Source organism: Procambarus clarkii, chromosome 31 (assembly GCF_040958095.1).
Source record: "Procambarus clarkii isolate CNS0578487 chromosome 31, FALCON_Pclarkii_2.0, whole genome shotgun sequence".
NCBI lineage: Eukaryota > Metazoa > Arthropoda > Malacostraca > Decapoda > Cambaridae > Procambarus > Procambarus clarkii.
Window position 1 is genome coordinate 15,783,965 of NC_091180.1, and position 17,648 is coordinate 15,801,612.

At 41.3% G+C, this 17,648-nt stretch overlaps 1 protein-coding gene across 2 annotated transcripts; it reads left to right on the plus strand.

The window, feature by feature from the left end:
• Positions 1-3,171: 3,171 nt before the first annotated feature.
• Positions 3,172-15,340, plus strand: LOC123758642 (uncharacterized). Of its 2 annotated transcripts, none has more exons than XM_045743164.2 (4): positions 3,172-3,312; positions 7,984-10,813; positions 11,444-11,653; positions 14,685-15,340. In XM_045743164.2, exons 2-4 carry the CDS (start codon positions 8,272-8,274, stop codon positions 14,870-14,872), a joined length of 2,940 nt encoding a protein of 979 aa, XP_045599120.2. In that variant the 5' UTR covers positions 3,172-3,312; positions 7,984-8,271; the 3' UTR covers positions 14,873-15,340. The 2 variants fall into 2 exon arrangements, with proteins under 2 accessions (XP_045599120.2, XP_045599121.2); XM_045743165.2 differs by having other exon boundaries at positions 3,273-3,386.
• Positions 15,341-17,648: the final 2,308 nt, after the last annotated feature.

Here is a 17,648-nt window from a genome sequence, read left to right on the forward strand (position 1 = left end):
GGACAGATGTAATAGAACACATACTCACCACACCAGACATAAATATCTCTTTGACATCCATCCCCAGAGTCAAACTTAATCTGTGTAAACACTCTATGCAAATAAAGGGACTTAGTCTATGGAACTCACTCCCTAATGATTTGAAAAGCTGTCCAACTTTTGCCATATTCAAAAATAAAGCCAAAAAGTACCTAATTTCATCTTCATAGTTTTCTACCATGGGCTTTATCTTCACACTGTATCTAGTGCTACTCAATCCCCCAATATTTATACCTAAGCCATATTACTTTACCATTGTAATCTTAAATATCATCTGATATCATTGTTGTTGTATTGAGTGCATATCCAACTGCATTATTCCTTGAAACTTTTCCTTGAGTAAGTAATTATCAAAAGAAGGCACCAAACCGGGAAGGCTATGTAGCACCATCAAATGTGCAGAATAATCAGAGGGCGCTAAATATCACCAAGGATGCCAATACGAGAACAAAAACGCATAAGGCGAACGATATCAAAAGTATCCGAGTCACCAAGAATTCTATAGAGGGACAAGCGACCGCGAGGGACGGTCGGAAAGCAAGACACACGCTCGTCCTGGAAGTCAGGACACTCAAGAAGGACATGCACTACCGTAAGAGGGACAATGCAATTAGGACAATAAGGAGCAGGGCGGCGCTCCATCAAGTGACCGTGGGTTAAGCGAGTATGGCCAATACGCAACCTCGCCAGAGCTGTTTCCCACCGCCGGTTACGGTGGTAGGAGGACGGCCACGAGGAAACACAACATTTAAGAGTACGCAGTTTGTTACCAGTAACAGACGACCAAGAAGCCTGCCAACGGGTAAGGACGGAGGAATGGATAACCGGATAAAAGTCGGAATAAGGAATACCTTTACGAGAGATGGGACAAGAGCGGACAGCTTCCTTGGCGGCAGCATCCGCACGCTCATTTAAAGACACACCAATATGGCTGGGAACCCAACAAAACTCAACCGACTTAAATTTACTGTGAACAAGAAACAGCCAATGCTGGATCTCGACAACTACTGGATGAACTGGATTAAAGGACCCAAGAGCCACGAGGGCACTACGAGAGTCAACAACAACTACAAAGGAAGACTGACAACGAGAAAGCAGGAGACGAAGAGCATAGAAAATAGCATAAAGCTCCGCTGTAAAGATGCTAGTCTCCGGAGGCAAGCGACACATATAAGTGCGATCAGGAAAAACAACAGAGTAGCCAACACCGTCCGCAGACTTAGACCCATCGGTGAAGACGGAAACGGAGCGGGAGTGAGAAGAAAAGTGCTCAAGGAAAAGGCGTTTTACAACCGTAGGAGGGGTAAAAGCTTTAGTGATGCAGGTTAACTTTTGCCCCTCCTGCGGTTCCTGTTCCTCTTCACCTCCCTCTTTCTGTCCGGTTATCTCGCTTCCAGGATTCTTTCAGTTCGTATTTCTAATGTATCTCCTCGTGTTGTTCCTTCTTTGCCCCCGTGGAGAGCGCAGTTTTGTACATCCTTAAAGCACGACAGAGGCGAGAGGAAGGATGTTGCAAGGATCGTGCAAGATAGCGAAGACAGTAGCGATCACGGCGGTCCTGGAGAGACAGGAGGCCAGTGTCAACATACAAGCTAAGGGCGGGAGTCGAACGAAAGGCACCAGAACTGAGGCACAACCCAGTATGGTGCAAAGCATCAAGACGGCGAAGAGTAGAAGGAGAAACAGACGAGTAAGCAGGGCAACCATAATCGAGCTTAGACAGGACGAGAGAGGAATGTAAAGCAAGGAGAGTGCGCCTATTCGCTCCGCAAGAAGTATGGGACAATACCTGAAGGAGGGTAAGGGCCTTAGAGCACTCAACACGGAGGTAAGAGATATGGGGAAATTGAAATAAGTTTATTGAGGTAAAATACACACAAAGGGATGAGGTAGCTCAAGCTATTCTCACCCCGTTCAGTACATCGTGTTAATACACACATAGACACACATCACAAACAATAAACATATTACCAAACATTCTGAGATAAACATATACATTTCCTATTATCATATAAGTATAAGTAGAGTAATACAAAGATATGGGGAGACCAAGACAAACGCGTGTCAAGGAATAACCCGAAAAGCTTCGCGGAATCCCTGTACTCAAGGGGATGACCATAAAGTGACAAAGAGGGAAGAAGAACGACCCGCTTCCGAGTACAAGTCATGGCACAAGTCTTAGTAGTAGAGAACTTGAAGCCATGATGAGTGGCCCAAGACGACACGGCATCAATCGCAAGTTGAAGTCGCCGTTGAAGGAGAGGCGAATCATCACCCTGACAGCAAAGGGTAAGATCATCGACATATAGAAACTTTTCCTTCAATAATGATCCTCATATTGTGCTTCAGTGAACCACTGTATAACCCGGAAATGTTATCCTCATGTACCTAGTAATCCTTGTTTCTTTATTGTGTATTGATAACCCGGAAATGTTATCCTCATGTACCTAGTAATCCTTGTTTCTTTATTGTGTATTGATAACCCGGAAATGTTATCCTCATGTACCTAGTAATCCTTGTTTCTTTATTGTCTATTGATAACCCGGAAATGTTATCCTCATGTACCTAGTAATCCTTGTTTCTTTATTGTGTATTGATAACCCGGAAATGTTATCCTCATGTACCTAGTAATCCTTGTTTCTTTATTGTCTATTGTTATTATTATGTTTTATTCTCATCTGCTTTTTTGTGTCAAAATTTCTTCAAATTACCAGTAATTTTTATTTATTTTACTGTAATTATTCTATTTAAAATTATCTGAACCTGTAAAGAAAAGCTGTAAAATACCTGCTAACATTTTTTATCAATTTTACTCTTAATTTAACAAAAAAAAAATTTTTAGTTTAAAGACTTGCCGGAAACGCTATACGTGCTAATGGCTTTACAAGAATGTTAATTCAACTTATTTCCTATATTCTCTGTTAACCCCCAATGTGACTTCTTGTATATAAATAACATAAATAAATAAATAAATACATTTGGTTACTAATGCGATGACGTCATCAAGATGTTGCCATATACACCAGTCTCCCAAATTACGAACACAATTTCCCCATAAGTACTGATGATTTTAGAAGCCACACTTGAGTAATTCTAACATGTCTCTCACCATATAGAATTAAAACAGTTTAGCTGGCCTATTGAACTATTTAAATATTATTTAAATAATTATGTGAACTGGTAATCTATGGTGCTCTTGGAGGTAGATATTGCCAACTGATAGGGCTGTGGAATACACCGAGGAGGAGGAGTGACAACTCTTATCTCAAGCTGGTAAGTCTATATGTGTCTAGTATATATTCAGTATATCCTTTTGGATCACCATATATCCCGGTAATAATCGCTGGGTAAGTACACTTTCATACAGCTTCTTGCACTATTGTATATAGTGCAAGAGTATATATTAATATATATATACTTGTATATAGTGTATATATTAATACTGCTCCTCATCACAAAGATTAGTAACTCATTATACAGTAGAGTAATATCCATATAATAAAGCTTCTATATTACAATATGCATTTTAATCGAGTATCTACTATAAGAAGATTATTGATATACGGTATATACCTGTGTGACCGACCTATCAAGACTAACTGGCTTAGCTAAATTATATATGGGGGCCAGTTCCTCTGTAACCTTTAACACTAGCGCCCACAGGATAGATATGGGGTCCACTACCACCCACAGGATGGGTATGGGGTCCACTACCACCCACAGGATGGGTATGGGGTCCACTACCACCCACAGGATGGGTATGGGGTCCACTACCACCCACAGGATGGGTATGGGGTCCACTACCACCCACAGGATGGGTATGGGGTCCACTACCACCCACAGGATGGGTATGGGGTCCACTACCACCCACAGGATGGGTATGGGGTCCACTACCACCCACAGGATGGGTATGGGGTCCACTACCACCCACAGGATGGGTATGGGGTCCACTACCACCCACAGGATGGGTATGGGGTATATAATAAATGTATAAAATCAAGTTGTTAAATGTTATATATATATTTATACAGTACTGTATATAATGATTAATTTTATCAGGACAGGAAGCCTGTGTGTATACACACACACACACACTAAGTTTGTGTTGAGATCTCCCAAGGTCAAACTACTGACCTTTCCCAGGGTGCAACCCCACAATAGTTGCCTAACTCATAGGTACCTATTTACTGCTAGGTGAACAGAGACATTAGGTGAAAAAAAAGTGCCCAGCCATTTCTGCCCTGCCCGGGAATTGAACCCGGGATCCCCGAGTGAGAGTCAATCCCTATGCTGAATGCCATCCTAGCCAACCTGACCTTACCTAACCCAATTCAACCTAACACAGCCTACCCTAATGACATGTACAACTTTACAAGTAGAAAACCAACTTTGTCAAAATATGTTTATGCTTCAACCATACCCAGGAGCCGGTCGGCCGAGCGGACAGCACGCTGGACTTGTGATCCTGTAGTCCTGGGTTCGATCCCAGGCGCGGGCGAGAAACAGCAGGCAGAGTTTCTTTCACCCTATGCCCCTATAACCTAGCAGTAAAATAGGTACCTGGGTGTTAGTCAGCTGTCACGGGCTGCTTCCTGGGGGTGGAGGCCTGGTTGAGGACCGGGCCGCGGGGACACTAAAGCCCCGAAAGATGATTGCCCTGTATTCAATACATTGCTACTCACTGGATGAATATGGCATGCTTACCTAACAGTAACTGTCGGGTAGTGAGGTCTAGCTTTGCCCTAACAACTAACCTTGTTAAACCTTATGCCTTTGGTCACAAGACTGGCAAATGCTTTTTAATAGTGACAAATGCCAGATCCTGCATGTGGGGGCATAACAACCCATGCCACGACTGCCAAATTAATAACATTACTTTACAGCAGATTGATGATGAAAAAGACCTTGGCATAAAAATCCACCACTAAATGAGAGTTGCACAGAAGGTAGGGGGAGCAGCCAGAAAGATAACCAAACCCTTGGAATAATCAAGCATACTTTTTAACTTTAAGGAAAAGAAAGTAGTTATTCAATTATGTAAATCTCTGGTGCCCACGTGGAGACCACATCTTTAGAAGGACATAGCTTCTCTGGAGAAAGTGCAATACCAGGCAACAAAAATTATTCCAGATCTTGGTCATCTCTTGTATCTGGAAGGTTGAGGGCCACAGGGCTAACAACACTGCAAACCAGGCATGAGAGGGCAGATCTCATTGAAACTTTTAAAATACTGAACAAATTGAAGGATGTTGATCCAGAAAATTTCTTCAAAGGCAGAATTTTGAGAAATTCTGCCTTTGAAGGCAGAAACAAATACCAGAAACAAATGCGTATTTGATATTCCAAGAGTTAGACTTAATCAAACTAGGAATGCTCTACAAATCAAGGGACCCAGAATGTGGAATGACCTTCCCAATTATGTCAAAGATTGTACCTCTCTCAACCAGTTTAAGATGAAAACTAAGTACTACCTAATTAACTCCATGTAACCTACCTTACTTCTAAATGTCAACCCATGTCTTACTATTAAAAAAAAAAAAAAAATGCTGTTTGTTGACCAACTTGTATATTGGCTATTTTTTACTATGTTCCCCTTTTTTTTTATCTTTTATTATTTTTTTTTTCATTTAACACAATTTATACTTTAAGCTCAATTACCATTAAGTTTTAGTCTAAGTGTTTTTTTTCCCCACCTCTCCTTGCCTTGCCCGAAATGCTATGCGTACTAGTGGCGTTAGGTATTGTATGTACTAACTCTATTTTTAAATCTAACAGAATGTTTGTACTGTAACTGCAACTATGTATGTACTGTTCCTAAATAAATTATTATTATTATTATTATTATTATATTAACACAGACAAGAAGCAATGGTTTTAAACTCAACAAGCCACAGTGTAGGGCAGAACAGATGCTTTTTCACCCACAGGGTTATAAACCCATGGGAACTGCTTACTTGCCGAAGCTGTAATTGCCAAAACTGTTAACTTTTCAAGTACAACTGGAAAAGATCAAGGCAAATAAATGGCGGGGGGGAGACCTTCGACAAGCTGCCGGCTTCCTGTCCACATTGAGCCCACTAGTGTTAGTGGCTCACGGGAAAATACGGGTAAATAGCTCACTTTCGATATCTGCACCTGGGGACCTAACTCAAAACTACCTCACAATTACTCCACCCAAATTAGTCCTCAGAAGAGTCACTTCAACCCTAGACAGTATGCAACACCTTACTTAAATCCTTGAACATGCTTAATACAAAAAGCACTAATCAAACACTCTCTGATGGCTGCAACAGAGCCCACAGACACCACACTATACCAGAATCAAGTATCTATTTAAAATGCCAAGAATCCAAATTAACCAAAGCAGAAATGCCATGCAAATAATGTCCTAAATTGTTGACTTCCAAATGTAATTAAATTATGTACTTCTCTTAACCATTTTAAAGGAGATATAGTAAGTAAGTAATTATCAAAAGAAGGCACCAAACCGGGAAGGCTATGTAGCACCATCAAATGTGCGGAATAATCAGAGGGCGCTAAATATCACCAAGGAAGGAGATATAGAAATACCTAATTAGCATACAGTAGGCATTTATACAGTATATCTACTAGACCAGCCAGTAGTGTTTAGTGGTACACTATTAGTAGTAACTACCATTACTGTCTGTACTTTGTAGTATTTACAACTACGGCTATATAGTCTAAAATAGTCAACACCAGCCTTTTCATCAGGTGTACATTATTTCATTAATTTTTTTTTTGTTTACATTTACATGTTAACTTACACCCCATAGTACAGGTATTAATTAAGACTGAAAAAGTGACAACACATTAATCTTAAGTTTGTCAAAAATGATGCATGTGATAAGTGACTTTAGAAAAAATATAATTACCAATTAACAAATTTTACTTCAAAGACTAATACAGTACATTATTTTTATTAATATATTATTATTATTATGATGATGATTGAGAAACTTACAATAATGTCATAGTGCTTGAATGACGGTGAAGGGAAGACCCAATTTATGTTTAAGTGTATTAAAAACAAACTTTCAGATATAACCTACATCCTTTCTCAAGGTGTTGTATTCAATGGTCCGGTTGTAGGCTATTGTATACAGTAACTTGAGAATGGATGTCGGTTACATTCAAAAACTTGGTTACACTTAACATAAAAATTGGGTCACTCCTTCACCTTTATCAATATTATTACTGTATTATGATTATTATTTACACCTCTCAGTGGTTCCTAAGAAATGAGCCAACAAACACTGGGATACCTGGTGCTGTCTCCCGACACCCTCGGGATGCTAGTCTTACGACACCCTCGGGATGCTAGTCTAACGACACCCTCGGGATGCTAGTCTAACGACACCCTCGGGATGCTAGTCTCCCGACACCCTCGGGATGCTAGTCTCCCGACACCCTCGGAATGCTAGTCTCCCGACACCCTTGGGATGCTAGTCTGCCGACACCCTCGGGATGCTAGTCTCTCGACACCCTCGGGATGCTAGTCTCCCGACACCCTCGGGATGCTAGTCTCCAGACACCCTCGGGATGCTAGTCTCCCGACACCCTCGGGATGCTAGTCTAATGACACCCTCGGGATGCTAGTCTAATGACACCCTCGGGATGCTAGTCTCCCGACACCCTCGGGATGCTAGTCTCCCGACACCCTCGGGATGCTAGTCTCCCGACACCCAGGGAGCCAAACATTCAGGAACCAGTTACGTAATTCTGCGAGTGTGCCCAATAGTATGGAAACAAAGGGTGGTATAATATAGACACTTGATACACAAGGTTATAGTATACTGACAAGGACTATGGTAGTAAACAACAAAGGGATGGAACTCAAACTCCGCCACAACACACTGAAAAAATGCATATTTGGTAGTTTAAGAGCTTACAATTACAGTATATTAATGTACAGTATTTCACTAGCTACAGACCATCCCATCTTGAAATGAAGCAAGAGGACAACTTGCTGTGGCCGCCAACCTTGTGATCACCAAAGAGGCTCACCAATGGTAGTGACAGACATACCCCCACTCCTGAAACTGGTTACCAGTAAAGTGACCGGCATATTCCTTGAAGATGTTCACCACCAGTAAGTGACAGGCATACTCCTTGAAGATGATCGCCACCAGTAAGTGACAGGCATACTTCTTGATAATATACACCCCCAAGATTGATAAGCATTAGTGATAAGTGGCAGACATATCCCTTAAGATGTGCACCTATAATACATTGACAGGCATACTCCCAGATGACCTTCACAAGCTGAGATACCAGTGTGTTGTCAACAAGGAAGGACAGAAGTTGTTTTACAAGGTGTTTACTTGGTCCTACCTCGGAGGCAATCTATCAGTCAAGGAATATCTCTCCACCATTCCCAATTACACAAACGATCTATATAAAAAACAATTTAATGCCCACCAGCGTACAAAATTGAATGCTGGGATTCCAACCAGCAGCTTTGATATAAGCCTTCTTTACAAACTTCTCTGTCATGTGTGTAACCTTCAGAAAGATAAAGCATGGAGTTCTGAAGATCCAGCTGGACCCACCTTGGAAAACCTCATATACAAGGTAAAGGAGCACAGGAATCTGCTGGCTCACGAGGATCTGCAAATGAATGAGCAACAGCTGCAGCTTAAGCTAAATGAACTTCAACGGTTATATGAGGGGGTAATCTATGAGGCTGGAATTCGTTTCTCTAAACCAGCTTCAGAAACCAATCGTATCATAATTAAAATTAATAACAACATTAACGGATTCTGTAAGAAGATCCGGGAACCCTTTGGACCAAATGATATCGCTCTCTATCAACAGGAGGTCAAAGAATTTCGAGAACAATTGGAATCCATCATAAAGCAAGCAGCATGGGAGGAGGTTGAGCAATTATATGCCGACACCTGCAATGTACACCTTGTACCATGGCTACTGGTGGACTATCAAATCAAGCCGATACAGATCTTCACCAGATTTGTCATAAATGAGGATGCCACTTCTCACAGCTTTGCAGAAGAGGAACAATCAAAGGAGATTTCTGTTAATAACATTTTGGAGGTCAAACGTGATCATAAGTTGCCTGAAGTGCTTATTTTAACCGGGGAAGGAGGGATGGGGAAAACAACTTTCCTAAAATACCTAACAGAGGTGTGGATCACAGACCCAGAGATGATCCCAGGCCTGGATAAGGTAGAGCTGCTGTTGTACATTGAGTGTCGCCACCCTGCAATTAGAACGTTTGACCAGTTGCTGAAACATACGCTGCATGCTACATCTAGAAATGTGAATGTTGAGTTTGAGATAATCAGAGAGGCAATACTCCACATGCAGTTACTCATTCTTGTGGATGGATTCGACGAGGTCAACGAGGCATCCGGGAATTTAATTCGTGAAGTGCTGAACCTTCCTCGACACACCACAAGAATTATCTTCACAACCAGACCAGACAGCACCAACACCCTCACCAAGCTAATACCACAATCTAAAAGAAGAGTCAATTTGGTCATGAATGGTATCACTCCTGACCATCATCAACAGTTTGTTGAGAAGCTATGTTGCAGTTTAATTAGTGAAGAGAGATGGTCGCATATCAAAGTGCAGCTCAAAGAAACATTTTCAGTCCTGAAGCAGCAACTTGGAATGCATCTCAACAACCCACTAACCCTCACACTTGTAACACTTCTCTTTCTCAAAGACCAAAACACATTCAACATGCTCACCACTGCCACTGACCTCTATGATGAACTGAGAAAATTGCTTACTGAAAAACTCACCGAAAGACTATCCAAATATACATTTGACTCAGAACTGGAATTCAAATGTTACCAATTTCTAGAGTATAGTGATGCTCTCGCCTTCCGAGCTATGAAGCGGCAAGAATACGAGCTGCAGAGTGAAACGGTTAAGAACTTAAAAGAAAAGTGTAGCAACTTGGGATTACGTCACACAGAAGTCTTGTCTGCATATTTCACAACACGCCGCTCAAGGCAAGGTCTCGTCCCCTGCTTGTATTACACTTACCATCACTTGAAGTTGCAAGAATTCTCAGTAGCAAAACATCTCCTCAAGGAAATCACTCAGTGCACTAATCCTGAAGAAAATATCAAGAATTTCCTCATAGAAGGTGAAATGTGGAAGAAAGAGAAAAGGTTCCAAAATGTCCTGGTACACCTGACAAGCCTTCTCGCTAAGACTTGCCCTGATACTTTGGCCAGGTATGCTACACTTATTATAGATATGGTGCACCTTGATACAACCTGTATTGACTATGTCTTGGCTCATGTCACAGAGTCCAAACACAACGAGTGGACTGTCAAAGCTGTTGCAGCAAAGCTCGACATGCACACCAGTGTTAACAGCTGGTGGCAGATTGATGACTACAATAATCTTAAGAGCTTGTCTTCAGTACTGGAGTGCACACAAGTCAGTCCAGACATGGTAATCCTAAGCATTAAGTCCAGCATCATTCCTCAGGATCTTGCATTGGCACTTGACAGTCTGTCCAAGCACAATACCAAACTGGCACTAGACTTTCCCCAAAACTATTTTGGGTTAGACAGTTGCCCTGTGGATGAGGCCATGTTGAGGCTGTCAAGCTCTGGAGGGCCGTGTCGCCTGGTGGGGTTCCGTGGTCCACTCACACCGGAGGCATTGGTGAAGATTCCCGAGTGCGTAGAAGAACTCCGCTTGCTGATTGAGCCCGATGGTCTCCATGCCCTCAACACACGACTTCCCAGTCTCGGCCAGCTCAACATTCTAGGTGAGTGATGCAACATAACTAAACCAGTGCAAACTGGTTAATTATACTGCTCTACTGATTTTTATGCCATCGTGAACCAAATTTCTAAACCAAAACCTCTCTATACATCTGGTAATACACAATATGTATACTAGCAGTTTACTTCATGCAATCCAACACATAATAGGTGTAAAAGAACTGTTGATCACAGTGGCAATAAACTTTAAAAGAATGGAAGCAAGTTTTTATTAAAAACTAATTAAACTCAACATGCAGTTGTGTTTAATCGATAATAATAAATAAAAAATAAATAATAATCGATAGATGATTATCTATCGATTATTTAGATATTATAGATAAAGCTAATTATCAGTATTTCTAATCTATAATTAGAAATACTAAAATAATTAGAATTGGAAATTCTAATTATAGTTCAGTATTTCTAAAAGCATTATTATTATTATTATTATAGTACAATAGATGTAGTGTTTATTGATATACAGTATGATGTGCTGTATTTGGACACTATCAACTGGCACTTGTATTATGTAGGAAATTACAAGTGAACATTTATGAATACAAATTATTACTGTACTAACAGTATACAATTAGTAACCCTTCAGCTTGTTTATTGTTTGTAAATTGTGGCAGGAGTCAAGTACGAGGACAAAGATCGCAGAGATCCAAGCACACTTCCCGTACTCCAATTTTCCGGCACAGACCTGTGCTTCACCTTCAACCCAATCATCACGGACAATACTCTAGACTTGGACTGGGCTAGTGCAATATTTGCCAGACTCTGTGCTGGTAGAGAGAGTGGCAGCTGCACAAGTATTCTCTTCAGAAAAACCCACCTTACAGGTAAATTATTGGAGCAATATTATAAATAAATAAAATAAATCCGTAAATAAAAATATAAATTTAGTCTCCGTGGTGTAGTGGTAAGACACTCGCCTGGCGTTCCGCGAGCGCTATGTCATGGGTTCGTATCCTGGCCGGGGAGGATTTACTGGGCGCAATTCCTTAACTGTAGCCTCTGTTTAACTCAACAGTAAAATGTGTACTTGGTTGTAACAAGGATTCTTCGCGGTGGGGATCGTATTCCAGGGACTTGCCCGAAACGCTACGCATACTAGTGGCTCTACAAGAATGTAACAACTCTTGTATATATCTCGTATCTCGTATAAATGGCAGTTGTTGAAAATGATTTGTCTTGAATTATATTTTGGTTATTCCTCGTTTCCTTTGGCTCCTCCTCCAAGACTGGAGGAGGAGCTTTGGACTACTCCTCTAGTCTTGAGGAGTCTACTTCAGATATACAGCCAGTTTTAATAATTAAGTGAATTTCCCAAGTGTATGCAGACGAGGAGTCACAATAACGTGGCTGAAATATGTTGACCAAACCACACACTAGAAAGTGAATGGGACGACGACATATCGGTCCGTCCTGGACCATTCTCAAGTCGACTGCGAGAATGTTGCTACCCAAGTGTAGCTACAGAACGAGAGGTATGCTGTTGTGTCCCATCTTCCCAGTACTTTTTGTCATATGATGCTTTGAAACTCTGAAAGCACCTTCTCACTTAACTTGTTCCACCATAAAGCACTGTTTGCAAAAGTGACCGTTCATTTTTTGCCAGCTTTGCCTCCTTGGTTTGAACCTATGTCCTCTTGTTTTTGAAGTTGCAAATCTCAAAAAAATTTGTCAATTCTGTTGATTCCTATTACTATTTTGTACATACTCTATGAGCTCAGTTATCTGAAGCCCGCTGAACAGAATATTTGGGTTGTCTGGATAATTTTTTTGGCAAAACTTCTCCATATCCAGACAAAAATCCAAAATAACCACAGATTAGGTTATGTAAATTTTCAAGAACTACACATTTCATGATTACAGTATCAAACAAGACATCAAACTACAACATAAGCTGGTTTGTTTTAAATTACATCTTTTATTTATAGTGTGTGTGTGGAAATTCAAATTTTGTTGGATGAGGTACAAAAAAAATTGCAATTATTATTTTGGACGTCACGGGTAAGAATTATCTGGTGAGGGGTCCTTCCCATGTAGTCCAGACAAGTGAGCTTTGATGGTAGTGGTCATAGCCCCTTTTTTTTCTATCTTTGGTACATTTAGTACCTCTTGCCTCTCTTCATAGCTCTTGTTTCTCAGTTCCAGAAGCCATTTAGTTGCATGTTTTTGCAAATTTTCTAGTTTATTGATATGTTTCTCAAGATATGGGCACCATACAACTGCTGCATATATGTACCATCTTTGGTCTCAGACATGGTAGACAATTTCTGTAATATTGTCATTCATGTACAGTATTTAAAAACCATTCTAAAGTTAGAAAGGATAACATACGCTCCTCACAAAACAGTTATGTGGTACTCAAATAGCAGTTTTCAATCCAGAACCATCTCTAGATTTCTTTATCTGAATTCTTTAAAGCTTTTTCACAATTTGTAGGTTGTATGTAACCTATTTTCTATTGCACATTCCATAATTTAACATTTATTCACATTACATTACATTACATTTGCCACATGCTGCTCCATTAGTCGAACCACTAGGACTGGACGGTAGAGCTACGGTCTCGCTTCATGCAGGTCGACGTTCAATCCCCGACCATTCAAGTGGTTGGGCACCATTCCTTTCCCTCGTCCCATCCCAAATCCTTATCCTGACCCCCTTCCCAGCGCTATATAGGCGTAATGGCTTGGCACTTTCCCCTGATAGCTCTCTGCCCTTCCATAAACTTATTTTATCCAGGTCTTCTTGAAGGACACAACAATCATCCTAGCATTGTATCTTCCCTAGTAACTTGGCATCATCAGCAAACATGTTCATATAATTCTTTATTTCTTCTGGTAGATTCTTTATTTAGACAATGAACATTACTGGTGCTAGAACCCTGTGGTACTTCACTAGCCTGGTTCATTATCTCTGATTACTGCCCTCGTTGTTATCAAATATTTTCATCAACATCAGTCACCCTGTCACCCCTCCAGTATGTTCATTTCCAAAACAGCTTCTTATCCGAGACTGCCAAAAGTCGTTTTTAAGTCCGTTTAAATCCAGTCAACCCAACCATCTTTTCCCTATAAAATCACTGTGGCTCTATTATAGAAACTACGTAGATTTGTTACACAAGATCTTCCCTTTCAAAAACCAAACTATATTTACTATTTGTGGCTGCATAATCGAGCTATTAGCTCTACCTCTAGGACCCCCGCCATTCTAGCCAATTTATTTTCCCCCCTATTATGTCTACATATATTTCTCACACACACACACGTGCGCACATCCCTAGGAAGCAGCCTGTAGCAGCTGTCTAGCTCCTAGATACTGTACCTATTTACTGCTAGGTAAATTAACATTATCAATGTATACAAGAACAAAGCATTATGGACAAATCCACAAGGGCTGTGACGAGGGTTCGAAAGTACATCCGAGAGGATCCCAGACGCTGCCTTAATTGACTGAGCTACGACATGGTGAAAGAAATGCAACCGGGAAATCATCCTGATTTACCAACGGTTCCTGCAGTCTCTCCAAGACACAAACCAGCATTTTGCGCAATTTCCCCATGTACCCCGAGCTATGTCAATAGACTGTTCTACCTCTTCGCCCTTACATCACCCACAAATCCCTTATGGATTTGTTCATTTGATGCATCACGCTATTGTGATTTCTGTGTGTAAAGCATTATGGCACTGAATAACTTAACTGGTTCTAATACCTGCTCTATGGACTACTGTATATCTCATTAAAATACTCCTCTTAAAAGTTAATCTTTAACAACAATTTATATTTCACTTAATTTTCACACTGCACTTTCCACACACTTATAATTTTGTTGGTGATACATTAACACTAAATTTTCCACAGAGCATGGAGGTGAGAAGCTACTTGAAGCTCTTCATCAAAAAGGAGTTAGAGTGAAGAAGCGCATGGACATCAATTCGTCATATAGACTTTCTCCAGATGGTTATAATCGCCTCCAAAATCTTGCTAAGTCACTTCACCTTAGAGAGTTTTTGTGGCATCAAAACAAAGAACAAGAGATGCTCCAGTGACAAGCACCTGCAGAATCTTACCATCGCCTAGTCTTTACCTGTTCTTGCCATTTTGACAATCAAAAATGGACATCGAGTCCAGTCTCCACCTTCACCATTATTAACAATAGCATGTCTGATTAATAGAGGGGGGGAGAACTAGAAATTTGCCTTTATGATGCAAGATTGGATAATGGGGGTTCTTCCACTGTACTTACTGGTTTTACAGAACAATGATAATCGTATGAATGACATTGCTCTATACAACGGTAATGGACAGTTAAATTATACACGTTAATAAATTATGGTATCTGAAACTAACAAATCAAATTTGTGTTAGTATCAAAAAGAAAAATTCAATTATAATGACCATTGTGGTAATATAAATAGGCACTTTTTTGATACTACTCTAGTCTGTACAATTTATACTTGTCTTGCATATACTGTACTTCAACATTTTTCCCTTTAAATATACCATTTATTTTGTAAGTCGTAACATTTACTTTCCTTATAAAATACTGTACCTTCATATGGTTTTGCATCTTCGGGAGCTTGCAAGTAGTCTTACTTATTTTCTGATCAAACTAATAAAATCACAATGTTAAATCATGATTGTTTCAAAATTTATAACACCTAAAGTCCAGACAAGAGACTGGTGGTGGCCCTTAAAGCACAGAGAATGGCAAAGTCAAATTAATACAGCAGTGTGTAGATCATAATGAAAAGGTGAGAAATTCTTGTCTTTCCCAAATTGTCATGAATGAGGGGAGAAATATTCATGGCTTTGAATGCTAATCACAAAGAATAGGATACCCACATTTGTTTCCTTGTGGAGTTTAGTTTCATGCCATGTGATTCTTTTTGTGAACTTTTCTTGTTTCTGTTAAGCGTTATAAGATGTTATCTTACCTTGCGTCCGGTCTCTGACCAGGCTTCCTTGTTGGTGGTCTGATCAACCAGGCTATTCTACACTGTTGCTCACAACCTGACAAATATTTATAGTTATCAGGCATCCTTTAGAGGTCTTTATCTTGTTCTTTTGAGCACCGTGAGAGGCCGGCCAGCCAGTTATGCCCCTTATGTGTAAGTAAGTAATTATCAAAAGAAGGCACCAAACCGGGAAGGCTATGTAGCACCATCAAATACGCAAAATAATCAGAGGGCGCTAAATATCACCAAGGATGCCAATACGAGAACAAAAACGCATAAGGCGAACGATATCAAAAGTATCCGAGTCACCAAGAATTCTATCGAGGGACAGGTGACCGCGAGGGGCGGTCGGAAAGCAAGACACGCTCGTCCTGGAAGTCAGGACATTCAAGAAGGACATGCACGACCGTAAGAGGGACAATGCAACTAGGACAATAAGGAGCAGGGCGGCGCTCCATCAAGTGACCATGGGTTAAGCGAGTATGGCCAATACGCAACCTCGCCAGAGCTGTCTCCCACCGCCGGTTACGGTGGAAGGAGGACGGCCACGAGGAAACACAACATTTAAGAGTACGTAGCTTGTTACCAGTAACAGACAACCAAGAAGCCTGCCAACGGGTAAGGACTGAGGAATGGATAACCGGGTAAAAGTCGGAATACGGAATGCCTTTACGAGAGATGGGACAAGAGCGGACAGCTTCCTTAGCGGCAGCATCCGCACGCTCATTTAAAGACACGCCAATATGGCTGGGAACCCAACAAAACTCAACCGACTTAAATTTACTGTGAACGAGAAACAGCCAATGCTGGATCTCGACAACTACTGGATGAACTGGATTAAAGCACCCGAGAGCCATGAGGGCACTACGAGAGTCAACAACAACCACAAAGGAAGACTGACAACGAGAAAGCAGGAGACGAAGAGCATAGAGAATAGCATAAAGTTCCGCTGTAAAGATGCTAGTCTCCGGAGGCAAGCGACACATATAAGTGCGATCAGGAAAAACAACAGAGTAGCCAACACCGTCCGCTGACTTAGACCCATCGGTGAAGACAGAAACGGAGCGGGAGTGAGAAGAAAAGTGCTTGAGGAAAAGGCGTTTTAGAACCGTAGGAGGGGTAAAAGCTTTAGTGATACGAGTCAAGGATGTACAAAACCGCGGAAGAGGGACCCTCCACGGGGGCAAAGAAGGAACAACACGAGGAGAAACATCAGAAATACGAACGGAAAGAGAATCCTGTAGGCGAGATAACCGGACAGAAAGAGGGAGGTCGTGAAGAGGAACAGGAACCGCAGGAGGGGTAAAAGTTAAAGCACGACAGAGGCGAGAGGAAGGATGTTGCAAGGACCGCGCAAGATAGCGAAGACAGTAGCGATCACGGCGGTCCTGGAGAGACAGGAAGCCAGTGTCAACATACAAGCTAAGGACGGGAGTCGAACGAAAGGCACCAGAACTGAGGCGCAACCCAGTATGGTGCAAAGCATCAAGACGGCGAAGAGTAGAAGGAGAAGCAGACGAGTAAGCAGGGCAACCATAATCGAGCTTAGACAGGACGAGAGAGGAATGTAAAGCAAGGAGAGTGCGCCTATCTGCCCCCCAAGAAGTATGGGACAAGACCCGAAGGAGGGTAAGGGCCTTAGAGCACTCAACACGGAGGTAAGAGATATGGGGAGACCAAGACAAACGAGTGTCAAGGAATAACCCCAAAAGCTTCGCGGAATCTTTGTATTCAAGGGGATGACCATAAAGTGACAAAGAGGGACGAAGAACAACCCGTTTCCGCGTAAAAGTCATGGCACAAGTCTTAGAAGTAGAGAACTTGAAGCCATGACCTGTGGCCCAAGACGACACGGCATCAATTGCAA

Coding starts and splice junctions, on each gene's coding strand:
- LOC123758642 (XM_045743164.2), top strand. CDS start 8,272: ATGTGCACCTATAATACATTGACAGGCATACTCCCAGATGACCTTCAC. Junction 10,814..11,443: donor CGGCCAGCTCAACATTCTAG/GTGAGTGATGCA, acceptor AAATTGTGGCAG/GAGTCAAGTACGAGGACAAA. Junction 11,654..14,684: donor CAGAAAAACCCACCTTACAG/GTAAATTATTGG, acceptor AATTTTCCACAG/AGCATGGAGGTGAGAAGCTA.